This window comes from Sus scrofa, chromosome 16 (genome assembly GCF_054392235.1).
Source record: "Sus scrofa isolate SSC_HxYL_T2T_F1_AM1 chromosome 16, Sscrofa_HxYL_maternal_Yorkshire_Landrace_v2.0, whole genome shotgun sequence".
Lineage (NCBI taxonomy): Eukaryota > Metazoa > Chordata > Mammalia > Artiodactyla > Suidae > Sus > Sus scrofa.
Window position 1 is genome coordinate 67,733,749 of NC_139398.1, and position 17,704 is coordinate 67,751,452.

A 17,704-nucleotide genomic window follows, 5' to 3' on the forward strand; every position below is an offset into this window, starting at 1 on the left:
TCCAGTCTTTATGGAGTTCCCTTGTGGTTCAGCAGGTTAAGGATCTGGCATTGTCACTGCTGTGGTGCATGTTCAATTCCTGGCCCTGGGAACTTCTGCATGCCATGGGTGCAGCCAAAAAAAAAAAAAAAAAAAAAAATCCAGTCTTTAATCAGCTCGTTTTCTGAAACTCGCCAACTCTTCTGTTTTCCAGCATATGTGACCACAGTGCCTTTGCATATACTGTTTCCTGGTCTGGGTTGCATTTCATTCTCTTCACCTGGTTAACTCCTCCTTAATTTTCAGAGCTCAGTGAACTTCTTTTACCTTCTCAGTCTAGATCACATCCCCAACTCCGTGGTTCGATATTTTTGTGAGCCTTTCCTTGGCACTGAACACCCTGGTCTCACATATGCCTTAGTGTAACTATCTGCCTGTTGTCTGTCTGCATCCTTGACTGTATGTTTCATAAGACGAAGGCCCCTGTTTATGACTAGTTACCTCCTTTATCCCCACAACTTAGCCCAGGACCTGACACAGGGCAGTCTCTCAAAAGGATGCTGAATGAATGAAAGGCGAGGATTACATGAAAACATTGTGTGTCAAGCACTTCGCACCGTTCTTGGCATGTAGTGAGAGCATCCCTAAATACGAGATATCATTGGTCATATTTTTACTCTGTTAGAGTAGGTGGGGAAAAGTTTATCCAAATCATAAGTGCTCTTCTTACTGTGATTGTCCTGCGTGTGCAAGTTTTAAGGTGAAATGATCTAGTCTGGAAGAAAACAGACACACACATATGCATGCACACACACAGCCACACAAATGTGTGTGTCTCCTAGTGTGGCAACAGTGTTCACCTTCAGTTTTATGCCAGCCTCTTCTAGAACTGAAATGGAGTAGCTAGGAGAAGCCTGGCGATCCCAGGAGGGCTGGAGGGAGCCAGAAGACCCCAGGCCCACTCTCCCTCTGCTCCATGTGAAGTGGGGGCTGCAGATGTAGGCAGAGATGACGCTAGAATTTAGGGCACTTGGGGAACGGTCAATGCTTACAAGAGGTCCTTTGAAACGTCAAGATTCCATCTCACCTGAGCGTCTTGACAGCTCCCCTTTTGTCCAGGAAACTTTTTTTTTTTTTCTTCTTTTTTTTCTTTTTTAGGGCTGCATGTGCATCATATGGAAAGTTCCACATTAGGGGTTGAATTGGAGCTACAGCTGCTAGCCTACACCACAGCTACAGCACTTTGGGATCCAAGCTGTGTCTGTGACCTACACCACAGCTCGCGGCCAGATCCTTAACCCCCTGAGTGAGGCCAGGGATCAAATCCGCCTCCACGCGGATAAGAGGCTTGTTAACTGCTGAGCGGCAATGGGAACTCCTCTCCAGGAAACTTTGACCTTGCCCTCACCTCAAAGCATTTCCACAGAAGATCAGTGTCCACAGGAGTTTTAGAGACTTTATTTATGTATAAACAATTTAAACACTTTGCCATAAATTATCTTTGCCTGTCCCTAGTCTTTGCTTAGCAGCAAATTAAAATTAATATAAAAACTCGATGAACAATTCATACATGTATATTACAAAAAAGTTCCTGTACCAAAGTTCTTATTAGACCTTTTTTTTTTCTTTGTTTTTGTTTTTTAACTTTTTTTTGTGTTTTTGTGGGTTTTTAAAATTTTTTCGTTTCTCTCCTCGTGGTGACTGTCATGTGATTGTCTCAGTTTCTGGACCAAACAAACACACTAATAGTTTTAAATCTCAAACAGTGATTGTGCCTTGAGGCTTATGTATGTACAGGGTGATCGGAAGTGGTGCCCGTTAGCAAAAGAGTGTCACGATGCCACACCTCTACTGCAACTGATACCCACGAACTACGGAATCTAAACAGACTACACCCTGTAACTGCGTATTACTGTCCACAATGGAATCTGCAAAGACAAAAGAGTATGAAATTTATCTGGAGTGAGTATAGCCACCATCAGAATTACATCTTACACTCTGCGCTCAAATAAATTAGCTCAGGCCGGACTAAGTGGGGACCTGAGGATTAAGTGCTGAACGGTCTTCTTTCACTTGGATTTTCCATATTAATTTCCTTTTTTTTTTTCCCCCTTGTGTTTTCATAGGTTTTTTTTTTTTTCCCTTTAAAAAGTATTTCCAGTGCTCACTCTTTCACTTTGATTCCCCCCCTCCCCCGTCGCTACACACAAATCGCCCCCAAAGTCGTGGTTTAAATGCACCTGTATTGGTTTAAACGAAAACGTCTGTAGTATTGGTCCAACAAGCAGTCTGAGTGGTGGTGCTCAGCTGGTTCTGGGATGCTGGCCCTCTCGGATGTCTGTGCGTCGCTCACGTGTGAATGAGTGAGGTAATAGAACAGGAGCCTTCTCCTCTTCACGTCTCTGGTCTTTTTTTTTTTTTTTTTTGTTTTGTTTTTGTTTTTGTTTTTTTCAGGTCGGTGTGTTGGTTTTTTTGTGTTTTTTTTTTCTTCGTGTGTGTGTGTGTGTGTGTGTGTGTGTATGTGTGTGTTCTCTTGTTCCTTTTGGACACGTTGCGTCTCTTTCCGTCTCTTTGCTGTGTAGACCCCGAACAAGTGGGTCATATTGTAGGGGAACTTGGAACATGGTTGTGTGTTGGTTCATTCGTTTGTCTGGTTTTCCTCAGGAATTTGCAGCCAGGCTTGAGTCTACTTCAGGAGGTGGGACTTCTGGCATGGACAGTAGCATTTGAACTCAAAAAATGTGAGCTTTCTTGCCACTTGGTCTCCTAAAGCAGCCCGGCCGTAGTGCCCCTGTTAGGTCTTCATCTCCTTAGGAGAGGAGATAACAGTTACTCCCGCCGAGCCATCCAGACGAGGAATGGCAGCAGATGATGTTGTTACCTCTTTCCCATCTCATTCTGTCTTAAGAACTGGATGTTGCTGCTACTGTCTGCAAGCTCCGGGTACTGCTCCACGGGGAGCACGTAGTAGCCCTCGTAGCCTTGCACGCGCCCCGTGCTCAGGAGCTGCTGCTTCTCGCCCTCGGTCCACAGGCGGCTGCCCTCTCTGCCGTCCCTGGCTTTCTGCTGCTCCTTGGCCCAGGCGGTGCCCAGGGCCCTCTGCCTGGCCTGGTCCAGGACGCGGGCCTTCTCTTCGTCCAGGCTGTCGGGGGTGAGGCCGTAGCGGATGCTGAGCAGCAGCGTGGAGTACTGGAACTCGATGTTGGTGAACCTTCGAGTCCTGCCGTTGACCAGCAGCGTGGGCTGCGACACGGTCACGTTCACCCCGTTCTCCAGCACCTTGCGGCCAATGGTGGTGCCCAGCGTGAGCAGGTCACCGTCGGCGGAGCCGATCTTCACAAAGTAGTGGGTGTCCTTGCCCTCGATGCTATAGTGCATCTTGTCCAGGTAGTAGGCGTTGTTCAGCACAGACGCCACCTTGCGGCTGTCCTCGCTGGCGATGCTGGACACGCCGGTGGTCACTCGCCCCTCTTTGATGGCGAACATGATGCCTTTGCCGATGATGGGCGTCGTGGTGGCAAACCAGTGGCCTGCTTTCTCCCGGATGCTGGCGTGGAGCTTTTTAGAAATGACCTGCCCTTCAAGAGCCAGAAAAGCCTGGTTGTGCCTCTCGGTGGTCTGCTGGACACCGGTAATGAGCTGTGGGCATAAGAAAACAGAGGAAGCTGAGAAGGACGGCTGGGTAGCTCAGTGGCAAAGGGTCAGAGACAGGAGGGCTTGGATTCCTACAAGCATGAGTCTCGTGTCTGTTCTGATGGGAGCTAAACTGGTCCTACTATTCAGAACTAGGACAGGTGGGCTGGTTTCCAGGGCTTTCCTCCTGGGAACGGTGCCACGAACTCAAAGAAGGTGGTGCAGAGCTTGCCGGCATCTGCCCCCAGCCTACCGCTCGCTACATCTCTTCGTGATCGCAGAAGAGAGAGTCACTCTGCCCACTGATGGTTGGGCAGCTGCCTTACACACTTCAGGCCCAGGAATATCCTGATCAGCAGGGCAGGGTGTGTGTCTGAGCAGCTCTGAACCGCGCCACTGCGACGTACGTTTCTCTGAGGTCATTGCCTTAGTTAGATACTAACTTCTTTGGGTTAGGACTTTGTGACTCAAAGTGTGGCTAGCAGCAGAGGATTCGCTAGCACCCACCCTGTTAGAATAGCAGAATCTCAGGCCTCACTGTTGACCTCAAGGGTCAGACGCTGCATCTTAACCAAGACACCGGAGGTGGCTGGTGTGCCTGTTCCTGTCTGAGAAGCACCAGACTAAGAGAGGTCGGCTTCATGGGCCGGAGGGAATTTCCCTGGGCATTTTGAGTCATTTGCTTTGGATCCCAGCCCTGAGTCTGCAGAGGGACGAAATCCCCATTATCCTCTTGGCCTTGAGTTCCCCACTCACAAATTACAACTCATCTCAATCGGTGGTTGGGGGACAGGCTGCAATAATGGAAGAGGCTGTGGCTGGGAGGGAACGGCACTTAGATAAATGAGCGAAATGATGGCTATTCATCCACTGAGTGGTCCCCAAGGGGCAGAACTGCGAGAAAGCCGTTCTCAATTACCCAGCAGCTCCTCCTCGTCTCTCTAGTTACACAGTCTGGACAATTATTCAGAGCAGCTGAGGCCCTGCAGACTGTTACCGTGCCAAGCACGGGTTCTGTAGCAGCGGATGCCCAGCCCTCCCATCCGATTGCGGCCGAGGCCTCAGCTGCACCCAAATTGAAACTGACCACCCCTTGGTCATCACTGAGGAAGACCCGAGCACAAATGATGTGCCAAAAAAGCTCAGTCTGTGTACATTTGGGCCATAAAACACTGAGGTTTTATGTGAGGCATAAAAATGTTCTTTAATGGGACAGAAACTGCAAACTACCATTTTATGACGTCCCATAAAAGCCAAAAGGGTTATGATCTTATAGGCAGTACAGATGGTAGGTTGCGGCTAGATTTCTCTGGGCTGCTGTTAATCAAGGAGTGACTCAGGGGTATATACCGAACAGATAATGATGCTACAATTAAGGTAATCATTGAGGCTGGGAAGAAATACGTGCTGTGTGGGACAGGTGACAGCAGCACTGCCATTCACGGGCTATCCTGCAAAACCACCAACTTCAGGCCCCTTTTATACCCAGCTTTGATGTTTTCCTCCGCTCCCGACGTGCCCTTGGCTCCCACGAGGTTCTGTTTGCCAGAGGGGACGATGACAGTCATTCGGATTCCTGGCAGGAAGCTCCGCTTACCTGTCCACTCTCACTTGCTTGACTCTCTGACAGTTCATAGGGTGGAGGTACGAAATACATTTTGGCTCTTGGGAAGCCAGGAATTATGTTGCTAAGCTGAAATCCAAACATCACAAGCCAGCTTTTCACATCTAGGGTGGAAACAAAAATAAAGATTTCTGAAATCATGATGGACAGAAGGCCACAGAGGATCTTGGAGACAGAACAAGATAAAAGGGGAGGGTGGAGTCCAGCAGGAGAGGGAGGCAAGAGCCTGAGAAGGGCTCCTGGTCAGGACCCAGAGCTGCTTTAAATGGATTCTAGGGAGTAGGTGTCCTAACAGACGCGGTCAGTTGAGACCCCCATGTGGTGCCTTAGGATAGTGCTGGGGTAAGATGGATGTACTTTCAGATGCCCTTGCTGTGTGACTTTGGGCAAGTTCTTTTTTTTTGTCTTTTTAGGGCCACACCTGTGGCATATGGAGGTTCCCAGGCCAAGGGTCCCATTGGAGCTGTAGCTGCCAGCCAACACCACAGCTACAGCAATGTGGGATCTGAGGCCAGGGATCAAATTAGCATCCTCGTGGAAACTAGTCAGGTTGGCTAACCACTGAGCCCCCACGGGAACTCCTTTGTCTCTCTCTCTTTTTTTTTTTTCGTGGGAGGGGTGTGCAAGTTCTTGCCCCTCTCTCAGCCTCAGTTTCTTCAGATGTGAACTGGGACCATGATTATAATCGCAATGGGTTGTTGTGAGGATTGAAGGAGAAAACCCGTGTAAAGGGCTTATTATAGTGTCTGGCCCATAGGTTGCTCAATAAATATGAGTTCCTTCATTGGCCTGTAATAGATGCTCCCATAAAAACTTGCCAATCAGTGTGCTTAGAAGCCAGAGATACAGTGATCTGCTAGACGTGGATGTGACAATTAACACCGTGAAGGACCTCTGGGTGGGGATTGCTGTGCTGAGGCTGGTTCATTAGGGACAGGGGGTTCCTTGAGTGCAAGGAATGCACAGAATCTTCTGGCTCCCGAGACCCTTTTCCTAAGTGTCTCCTCATCAAAGAGAGGTCAGCAGAGAGCCCTGAGTGCTCAGAGTTAGACTGCCCCTCCCTGCTAGGGGTCAGGATTGAGTCCGCTCCATTGTCATTCTCACCACCTCTGTTCCTGAATTCCTTCTTAGTGATTTCATTACACAAAGCTGTTGATGCTTCCAGCATCCTAGCCTCTTAGTTTTTTTCATGATCTGTCTTTTCCCACTAACTCTCCTGCTCATTCTCTGGACCTTGCTACCATCAATAATTCTGATCTCCCTATTATCTCAGTTTCATGTAGATCACTCTCTACACCACAGCAGGAACTCCTCCACTTTACTCCCTTTTAAAAAAGTCTTTTTAGGGCCACACCCATGGCATATGGAAGTTCCCGGGCTAGGGGTCAAATCGGTGTCAAAGCCACTGGCCTACACCTCAGCAACATCAGATCCGGGCCGCATCTGCCACCTATGCTGCAGCTTGCAGCAATGCGGGATCCTTAACCCACTGAGTGAACCTGAGTCCCCATGGATACTAGTTGGGTTCCTTAACCACTGAGCCACAACAGGAACTCCAGAATCATTCCCGTGTATATGTTCTCAGTTCCTAGCCCCTTTCTCGGTTCATCACACTTGCCTGGTTGAAATCACAATTTTGGTTAAATCACCAAAGGCTCCGCCTAGTCCATGTTGGTCCCTGGGCAGCAGAAATGAACATAACCATGCTGGCTGGTGTGACTTGAAATTCCTGCCCATGCACCCCAATTGCACCTCCCTGCTGCCTGGCAGTCTGACTATATCCGCTTCCTGCATTCGGTCTTTCTTCCAACCTCCTGGGTGATTTTTCATCTCGTCTCTCTTAAAACCTCCCACAGCTGCTTCCCCTTCATCACTCTTGCAACTGGCTTTATTTCCTCTTCTCCTGAGAGAACTGATGCTTTTCCCTAAACTCTCATCATATTTGCCAGCCTACCAGCATCTGCACCCTTATTCCTGCCTTCTTCCTGTTCCTCTAGATGAGTTGTTGGAATCTGTTGGAATCAACCCTCCACTTGTGCACCAGTTCACATTCACTTTGGTCCATCAGGGTCATTACTCTGGCAACTCATTCTCTCCATCAATTTACTCCTCCTTCCAATGGATCAACCCCATCAGTGTACACACATACTATGACATGCCCAACCTAAAAAATTCCTCCCTAGAGTTCCCTGACAGCCTTCAGAGTTAAGGATCTGATGTCACTGCTGTGGCTCGTGTTCGATCCCTGGGCTGGGAACTCCTACATGCTGTGGATGAGGCCAAAAAACAAAATTCCTCTCTTATCTCTGCTTCTCAACTTAGCCACCACCTGGGTTTTACCCCCTTTACAAGAACTCCTCAAACTCAAAATAATTTTCTAGACTCACTGTTTCCCATTCTCCTTTGAATCAGGCTTTGCTCCCAAATGCTCATTAACACAACTCTTGTCAAGGTCATAAATGATCTCCTTGTTGCTGAGTCCCGTGTTGACTGTGGTAGTCTCATTGGACCTGTCGGAAGTGTCCGATTAGCAGAACGCTCCTGCATCTCTCCGTCTCGGTTTTCTGCATGATGCATTCTCTCGTTGTGTTTGTCCTACCTTCGTGGCCACTCCTTGTCCCTCTTTGGTTCCCCCTCACCTCCCTGATCTGAATGCTGGGATGTCCTAGGCTCAGTCTGTGAACGACTTCTCCAGTCTATCAACTCCTCCAAACATGGCGATCCTCTCCAGACTCAAGGCCCTCAATGTCATGTACGTGCTGATGCCAACTCCAGAGTTGCTAACTCCACGCAGGACCCCTCCCTCACCTCCAAGCTGGTGTATCTAATTACACTTCAGTCTTCTCTCCAAAACCAAACTCCTCTTCTTCCTCTCCACACCTGTCCCACTATAGTTTTCTCCATCCCAGGTAACAGCAGCTCCATTCTTCCTGCTACCGTTCTTGGTCTCTTTTGTTCTCTCTCCATGTCTAATCCATCAGTGAATAAGTTTCATCATTTTAAACACTTTAAAACGCACAATTTAATAGCTTCCAGCACCTTCACAATGTTGTACAACCATCACTTCTATCAAATTCCAGATCGTGTTCCTCAGCCCCAAAGAAACCTCATACCTGTTAGCAGTCATGCTGCACTCTTCTTTTTCTTCACTTCCTGACAACCACCACTGTTTTCTGTCTCTGGATTTGCCTATTCTGGACATTTCATACAAATGAAATCATACAATATGTGGCCTTTTGTGGCTGGCTTCTTTGATTTAGCATAATGTTTTCAAGGTTCATCCATGTTATAGCCTGTGTCAGTACTTCATTCATTTTTATGGCTGAATAATACTGTTTGGATATAACACATTCTGTTTATTCATCAGTTAATGGATATTTGAATTGGTTACACTTTTGAACAACTATTGTGGATAATGCTATTATGAACATTCATGTACAAATATGTTTTTTTAATTCATAAGATTTTATTATTATCTTAAGATAGCAGTAAAAGTTGTAGTTGATTTACAATGTAGTGTTAGTTTCAGGTGTATAGCAAAGTTTTTCAGATGTATATATTATATATACATACATACATAGATACATATATATAATATAATATATAAAATAGTCTTTTCAGATTATTTTCCCTTATAGGTTATTACAAGATGCTGAATACAGTTCTCTGTGCTATACAATAGGTCCTTGTTATTTATCTATTTTATATATAGTAGTGTGTATCTGTTAACCCCAGACTCCTAATTTATCCTTCCTTTCCTCTTTGGTAACCATAAGTTTGAATTTAACATTGGAGTCTATTTCTGTTTTGTAAATAAGTTCTATCATTTTTTTTTAGATTGTACATATATGTGATAGCATTATGATATCTTTCTCTGATCTCTCAGTATGATAATCTCTAGGTCTATTCATGTTGCTGCAAATGACATTTCATTCTTTTTATGGTTGTGTAATATCCCATTCTATATATGTACCATGTCTTTTTTAGTTTTTTAATTTTTAAGTTAAAAATTATTTATTATGGTTGATTTAGTGTTTTGTCAATTTCTGCTGTACAGCAAAGTGACATAGTTATACATACATACATATATGTACACACACTCTTTTTTTTTTTTTTTTTTTACATTATCCTCCATCATGTTCCCATCAAAGTGGTTAGATATAGTTCCCTACACAGCAGGATCTCATTGCTTCTCCACTCTAAATGCAATAGTTTGCATCTACTAACCCCAAACTCCCAGTCCATCCCACTCCCTCCCCCTTCCCCTCGGCAACCCAAGTCAGTTCTACACGTCCATAAGTTTGTTTCTTTGTAGTAGATAGGTTCATTTGTGCCATATATTAGATTCCAGATAAAAGTGATATAATTTGATATTTGTCTTTTTCTTTTTCACTTAGTATGAGAGTCTCTATTTCCATCCATGTTGCTGCAAATGGCATGATTTTTTTCTTTTTATGGCTGAGTAGTATTTCATTGTGTATATATACATCTTCTTAATCCATTCATCTGTCGATGGACATTTAGGTTGTTTCCATGTCTTGGCTATTGTGAATAGTGCGGCAGTGAACATACGGGTGCATGCATCTTTTTCTATGAAACTTTTGTCTGGATATATGCCCAGGCATGGGATTGCTGGGTCATATGATAGTTCTATATTTAGTTTTCTGAGGTACCTCCATACTGTTTTCCGTAGTGGTTGTACCAACTTAGATTTCCACCAACAGTGTAGGAGGGCTCTCCAGCAGATGTTATTTGTGGACTTAACTAATGATGGCCGTTCTGACAGGTGTGAAGTGGTACCTCATAGCACTTTTGATTTGCATTTCTCTAATAGTGATGTTGAGCATTTTTTCATGTGCCTGTTGGCCATCATCATGTCTTCTTTGGAGAAATGTCTATTCATGTCTCTGCCCATTTTTCCTTGGTGTTTTTTTTTTTTTTTTTTTTTTTTTTTTTTTTTGCTGTTGAGTTGTATGAATTGTTTGTGTATTTTGGAGATTAAGCCCTTGTTAGCGGAATCATTTGAAACTACTTTCCACCATTCTGTAGGTTGTATTTTTGTTTTTTTAATGGTTTCCTTTGCTGTGCAAAAGCTTGTTAAGTTTGATTAAGTCCCATTGGTTTGTTTTTGTTTTTATTTCTATTGCTTTTGGAAACTGACCTAGGAAAATATTTGTATGGTTGATGTCAGAGAATGCTTTGCTAGGAGTTTGATGGTGTCCTGTCTTAGGTTTAAGTCTTAAGCCATTTTGAATTTATTTTTGTGCATGGTGTGAGGGTGTGTTCCAGTTTGATTGATTTACATGCAGCTGTCCATATTTCCCAGTACCATGTGCTGAAGAGACTTTTTCCCATTTTGTATTCTTGCCTCCTTTGTTGAAGATTAATTGACTACAGGTGTCTGGGTTTATTTCTGGGTTCTCTGTTCTTTTCCATTGGTCTGTATGTCTGTTTTGGTACCAGTACCACACCATCTTGATTACTGTAGCTTTGTGATATTGTCTGAAGTCTGGTAGAGTTATGCCTCCTGCTTTGTTTTTTGTTCCTCAGGATTGTTTTGGCAATTCTGGGTCTTTTATGGTTGCATATAAATTTTTGGATTGTTTGTTATAATTCTGTGAAAAATATCATGGGTAATTTGATAGGGATTGCACTGAATCAGTAGATTGTTTTGTATAGTATGGCCATTAGTGATATTAATTCTTCCAGTTCAGGAGCATGGAATATCTTTCCATTTCTTTGAATCCTCTTTAATTTCCTCGATTAATGTTTTATAGTTCTCAGCAAATAAGTCTTTCATCTCCTTGGTCAGGTTTATTCCTAGGTATTTAATTTTTGGGGGTCCGATTTTAAAAGGTACTGTATTTTTATATATCTTTTCTAATATTTCATTGTTAGTATACAGAAATATGACTGATTTCTGAATGTTAATCTTATATCCTGCCACTTTGCTGAATTCATTGATCAGTTGAGTAGCTTTTGTGTGGAGTCCTTAGGGTTTTCTATATATAGTATGATGTCATCTGCATACAGTGATAATTCTCCCTCTTCTCTTCCAATTTGGATAGCTTTTATTTCTTTTGTTTGTCTGACTGCTGTGGCTAGGACTTCCAATACTATGTTGAACAAAGTGGTGAAAGTAGGCATCATTGTCTTGTTTCAGATTTTAATGGGAAGGCTTTTGGCTTTTCTCCACTGAGTATTATATTTGCTATGGGTTTGTCGTAAATGGCTTTTTATTATGTTCCCTCTATACCCACTTTGGTAAGAGTTTTTTTTTTTTATCATGAATGGATGTTGTACTTTGTCAAATGCTTTTCTGCATCTGTTGAGATGATCATGTAGTTTTTGACTTTTCTTTTGCTAATGTGGTATATGACATTGATTGATTTGTGTATGCTAAACCATCCTTGTGAACCTGGGATGAATCCCACTTGGTTGTGGTGTATGATGTTTTTTATATGTTGTTGGATTCAGTTGGCTAAAATTTTGTTGAGAATTTTTGTGTCTATATTCATCAAAGATATTGGCCTATACTTTTCTTTTTTGGTGTTATCTTTGTCTGGTTTTGGTGTTAGGGCGATGGTGGCGTCATAGAATGTCTTTGGGAGTGTTCCTTCTCCTTCAGTCTTTTGGAAAAGTTTAAGAAGGATAGGTATAAGTTCCTCTTTGTATGTTTGGTAGAACTTGCCTATGAAGCCATATGGCCCTGGACTTTCTGTTTGTAGGGAGTGTTTTTATTACATACTCAATTTCATTTCTAGTGATCAGTCTGTTCAGTTGATCTCTTTCTTCTTGATTCAGTTTTGGCAGGCTGTAAGTCTCTAGAAAGTTACCCATTTCTTCTAGGTTGTCAAATTTCTTGGTGTACAATTGTTCATACAATATCTTATGGTTTTTTTTTTTTTTTTTTTTTTTTTTTTTTTTTTTTTTTTGTATTTCTGCAGTATCTGTTGTGGTTTCTCTTTTCCTTATTTTACTTGGGTTTTTTTCTCTACTCTCTCGGTGAGTCTGGCCAGAGGTTTGTCAATTTTGTTTACCTTTTCAAAGACTCAGCTCTTGATTTTATTGATTTTTTTTCTATTTTTTTTGAATCTGTATTTATTGAGTTCCTCTCCGATCTTTATGATTTCTTCCCTTCTGCTGACTTTACATTTTGTTTATTCTTCTTTTTCTAATTCATTTAGGTGGTGGGTTAAGTTGTCAATTCGAGATTTTTCTTCTTTTTTGAGGAAAGCCTGTACTGCTATGAATTTCCCTCTAAGCAGTGCTTTTGCAGCATCCCATAGATTTTGAATGGTTGTGTCTTCATTATCATTTGTCTTGAGGTATTTTTAAATTTCCTTGTTGATTTCCTCATTGACCCACTGGTTTTTTAGTTGCATGTTGTTTAGTCTCCATGTAGTCAGTTTTTTTTCATTTCTTTTCCTGTGGTTGATTTCCAGTTTCATGACCTTGTGGTCAGAGAAGATACTTGAAATAATTTCTATACTCTTAAATGAGTTGAGGTTAGCTTTGTGCCCCAGTATGTGATCAATCCTCGAGAATGTTCCATGAGCACTTGAGAAGAGTGTATATTCTGATTTTTTTTGGATATAATGTCGTGAAAATGTCAATTAAGTCTAACTTTTCTATTTTGTCATTTAGGATCTCCGTTGCCTTATTAATGTTCTGTCTAGAGGATCTGTCCATTGATGTGAGTGGAGTGTTAAAAGTCTCCTACTATGATTGTATTCCCATCAATTTCTCCTTTTACGTCTGTTAGTATTTGTTGTAGGTATCTGGGAGCTCCTATAGTAGGCGCATAGATATTGATGATTATAATATCCTCTTCTTGGAAGGATCCTTTTACCATTAAATAGTGTCCTTCTTTGTCTTTCTTTATGGCCTTCATTTTAAAGTCCATTTTGTCTGATATGAGTATTGCAACTCCTGCTGTTCTGTCTTGTCCATTGGCATAAAATATCTTTTCCCATCCCCTTACTTTCAATCTATATGTGTCCTTTGTCCTAAGGTGAGTCTCTTATAGACAGAAGATTATGGGTTTTTGCTTTTTTATCTGATCTGCCACTCTGTGTCTTTTGATTAGAGCATTCAGTCCACTGACATTTAAAGTAATTATTGATAAATATGTATTTATTGCCATTTTAAACCTTGCTTTCCAGTTGATTCTATATTTCTCCTTTGTTCCTTTCTTTTTTTGGTTGGAAGATTTCCTTTTATTTTATGCTTGTCTTCTCTTTTTTTTAGTTTTTGTGACTGTATTGTTTAGTTTTGATTTGTGGTTGCCCTGTTTTTCAAATATGTTAACCCCTTCCTATATCTGCTTGCTTTAGCCTTATAGTCATATAGGCTCAAGCACATTGTAATAAAGAAGAGTCTAGATTTTCTTACTTTCCTTCCCCACATTTTATGATTTTGATGTCCTTTTAAAACATCTTCCTGTTTATCGTTTTGCTGTTCTTTGTATTTATCATTACTTTTACAATAGGTTTTTTTTTTCTTTTAGATCTGTATACTTGCTTATTTAAGCGATTACTTTCCAATTGTGATTTCCTCCATCCTATTTCTTCTTACTTCTTTTTTATTTAGAGGAGCCCGTTCAGTATTTCTTTTAGAATGGGTTTAGTATTTTTGTATTCTCTTAGTTTTTGTTTGTTGGAGAAATTCTTTATTTCTCCTTCTGTTTTCAATGATTTTGTTGCTGGGTGGAGTATCTAGGCTGGCTGCAAATTTTTCTCTTTTAGGACTTTGAGTATATCTTGTCACTCTCTTCTGGCCTGTAGTGTTTCTGTTGAGAAATTGGCCTAAAGCCTTATAAGGGGTTCCCTTATAATTAACTCTTTGTTTTTCTCTTGCTGCCTTTAGAATCCTCTCTTTAACTTTTGAAAATTTTATTTTATTTTAATTTTAATTTTTTTTAGGGCTGTGCCTGTGGCATATGGAAATTCTCAGGCTAGGGGTTGAATCGGAGCTAAAGCTGCCAGCCTTCGCCACAGCCACAACAACACAGGATCTGAGTTGCATCTTCGACCTACGCCGTAGCTCACGGCAATGCCAGATCCCTAACCCACTGAGTGAGGCCAGGGAGTGAACCTGCAACCTCCTGGTTCCTAGTTGGATTCATTTTCACTATGCCACAGTGGGAACTCCTACCATTTTTATTATAATATGCCTTGGTGTGGGCCTGTTTGCATTCAACCTGTTTGGGACCCTCTGTGCTTCCTGTATCTTGTTATCTGTTTCTTTTAGATTTGGAAAATTTTCAGCCATCATTTTTTCAAATATATTTTCAATCCCCTTTTTCTTCTCCTTCTGGAATCCCTATTACATGTAGGTTTGCCTGCTTTATATTATCCCATAGATTTCTTGTCTTGCTCTCATGCTTTTTCATTTGGTTTTCTGTCTGCTATGCTGACTGGGTGATTTCCATTATTCTAGCTTCCAAGTCACTGATTTGTTCCTCTGCATTATTCATTCTGCTCTTCAGTGCCTATAACTCAGCTTTCATCTTTGCAAATGCATTTTCTATTTTTTCTTGACTCCTTATATTTTCTAGTTCCTTTCTAAAGTAATTTGCATTACTGTTCATATCAGCTCTTAATTCCTTCTTATTCACTCTTTATTCCTTTAGTGTTTTCACTGTCTCCTTTTTGAACTTGGTTTCTATTAGAGGTCTGTTTCATTGTTTGCTCCTTCAGGGGAATTCTTGTGTTCTCTTAGCTGGGAATGGTTTCTGAGCTTCTTTATTTTGTTGATATTTTTCATATTCTGTGAGTTGAGAGAAAGCAACTACTATAGTCTTGGAGGGCTATTTATATGCGAGAATGCCCCTGGGTATTTTTTGAGGGCTTATTACTATTTATTTTTGGTATGAGGGCTGCTGTTGATTTGGATGCTTGCTGTCTCTTTCCTCAGTGTGTTCAGGCTGTTATCCACTTGATAGGGTGCTTTGCATGCTTTCAGGGAGATGGCAGCAATGGGCAGGGCTAGTAGCCAGTGCCTGATTGCTGGGCCCTTGACAGTGGCAAGGACCTGTGGGAAGGTGGCATAGGCTGCTCCTAGTTTCAGGACTCTGGGAAGTGACAGTGACCCTCAGGCAAGTGTAGGTGGTGCCTGGAGTATTTGGCAGTGGCAGTAGCAGAGCAAGTACTCTCACTCCAGGGGAGTGAGAGCCACAGCAGGTGGTGCTTGGTTGCAGTGCCCTCCTCTGTGCTGACCTCTGAGGCGACTGGGGCTACAGGTGGTGTCTGTTCATGGACCCCCTCTGGAGTCTGAGATGACTGCAGTTGTTTGCCCCTGCTGCCTGTAGACCATGCAAGAGGCACCCTCTTGTGCTTAGCCCTAGCAGAAGGCACTGCCACCTGTAGTCTGTGAAGGAGGGGCCTGTCACTCATAGCCTGCACACGAGTGCCTCACTGCCTGTAGCCCCAGCCTCTGAAGTCTGCACTTGAGCAGAGAAAGATATTCCTATGGCAGTCTGCCCCTCCTCCTCTTTCCCTCCCCAGCAATGGCTCCTTGCTTCTCCTGCAGGCCCAGAACTTCTCCTGGGTTCCCTCAGCTGTGGCGCTCTGCTCCTTAGCCCCTCAGGCTGTCTTCACACAGCCAATCCTAGTCCTCTCCTTGGAACTGACTTCCAGAGCCTGAATCTTAGTACCCAGTCCCCTTCCGAGCCTCTCAGGCTGTAGTGTCCTGGGAAGTGATACCAATGGCCGTTCTGGCTCTCTGATGTGCCCTCCTCAGTTCAGCTGCTGCTGTACTTTTCTCTGAGGCTTTGAGGTCCCTCTGTCTCAGCTGATCTCCCTGTCAGTTAGGTGCCTTCCCAGGGTGTGCGTTCCTTTCCTCTTTCATAGCTCCCTCTCAGAAGTGCTAGTCCCATCCTGATTCCTTTCTCTCTCTCTGTTTTTTTTTTTTTTTTCTCCTTTTGCTCTACCCAGTTATGTGGAGGGTTTCTTGCCCTTTTTGGAGGTTTAAGGTCTTCTCCCCACATTCAGTAGGTGTTCCGTGCAAATTGTTCTACATGTAGATGGTTTTCTTTGCTGTGTTTGTGGGAGAAGGCGAGCACCATGTCTGACTCCTCTACCATCTTGATCCTGCCTCTGTACCCCATCGTCTTTATCCATTCATCTGTTGATGGATATTTAGGTTGTTTCCATGTTCTGGATATTGTAAATAGTGCTGCTGTGAACATTCTGGTGCATGTATCTTTCTGATTTGAGTGTTTTTCTTTTCCAGCTACATGCCCGGGTGTGGGATTACTGGATCATATGGTAATTCTATGTTTAATTTAAGGAATATCCATAAACTACATGGAGGTTCCTTATAGTGTTTTCTATAGTGGCTGCACCAGTTTCCATTCCCGCTAACAGTATAGAAGGTTTCCCTTTCCTCCACACCTTCCCCAGCATTTATGTTTGTAGACTTTTTTGATGATCATAGACATTTATGTTTGAAAACCTGTTTTCAGTTCTCTTGTGTACACATCTAGGTGTGGAGCTGCTGGGTCATATGGTTAAATTTTTTAACTTTTAAAACAGACCAGAGTTGGAGTTCCCATTGTGGTTCAGCAGTAATGAACCCGACTAGGATCCATGAGGATGCAGGTTCGATTCCTGGTCCCACTCAGTGGGTTAAGGATCCAGCATTGCCATGAGCTGTGGTGTAGTTCACAGACATGGCTTGGATCTGGCATTCCTTTGGCTGTGGTATAAGTGGGCAACTGCAGTTCCAATTTGACCCTTAGCCTGGCAACTTTACTATGCCACAGTTCTGGCCCTAAAAAGCCAAAGAAAAAAAAAAAAAAAAGACCCAAGTCTGTATCTGCTTCTCGCCACTTCAGCCACCTCCCCTGAGGCCCATCACCTCTTGCCTCGACTCCTACCTGGCCTCCTTGTTTTCACCTCTGTGCTCCATATCTCTTGTCAGCGTCTGGAATGAGCCTTTAATCATGGAACAGCCCCTTCCATTCCTCTGCTCAGAACACTCTGGGGACCCTTCGTTTCTCTTAGTGGAAAAGTCAAAGTCCTGCTAATGGTCTGTAGGGACCCGTGCCCATGATCTCTCTGACCTCGTTGTCTCCTGCTCTCTCGGCTCCAGCTTCTGTGCTATTTCTTGAACGTGCCAGATGCACACTCATCTCCGGGCATTGGCACCAGCAACCTCCCTGCCTGGAGTGTGCTACCCTGAAGGTATCTTCTGGCCCTCTCCTTCTTTTCCCTTTTACAAGTTTTGCTCAGATGCTGCCTTTTCAGTAAGGGCAACCTCGCCTGCTAGTATCCACCCTCAGATCCCAAGTCCCCTCCCCCCATTCACCCTCCCACCCCTGAAATGTAACCACACTCTGACATGTTGTCTCACTTGGGTAGTTATTTATTGTCTCTCTCCCTCACTGAGAATGTCAGCTCCACCAGGACAGGGAGTTAAAAAATCTGTTTTGGGAGTTCCTGTCGTGGCTCAGTGGTTAACGAA

The 17,704-nt window shown here is 43.2% G+C and overlaps 1 protein-coding gene and 1 long non-coding RNA gene across 51 annotated transcripts in view; one reads left to right on the forward strand and one right to left on the reverse strand.

The window, feature by feature from the left end:
- The window catches only part of LOC110257231 (uncharacterized), a 70,112-nt gene that overhangs the window by 12,779 nt on the left and 39,629 nt on the right, over window positions 1–17,704 (forward strand). The window lies entirely within an intron of this gene.
- The window catches only part of TENM2 (teneurin transmembrane protein 2), a 1,290,011-nt gene continuing 1,274,783 nt past the window's right edge, over window positions 2,477–17,704 (reverse strand). For all 48 annotated transcript variants that reach the window (XM_085001825.1, XM_085001822.1, XM_085001814.1 and 45 more), the window contains 2 exons: window positions 5,210–5,340; window positions 2,477–3,618 (listed from right to left, as the gene is read on the reverse strand). In XM_085001825.1, coding sequence (XP_084857951.1) covers window positions 2,857–3,618; window positions 5,210–5,340 — 893 coding nt within the window. In that variant the 3' untranslated portion in view covers window positions 2,477–2,856. The remainder of the gene's footprint in view (window positions 3,619–5,209; window positions 5,341–17,704) is intronic.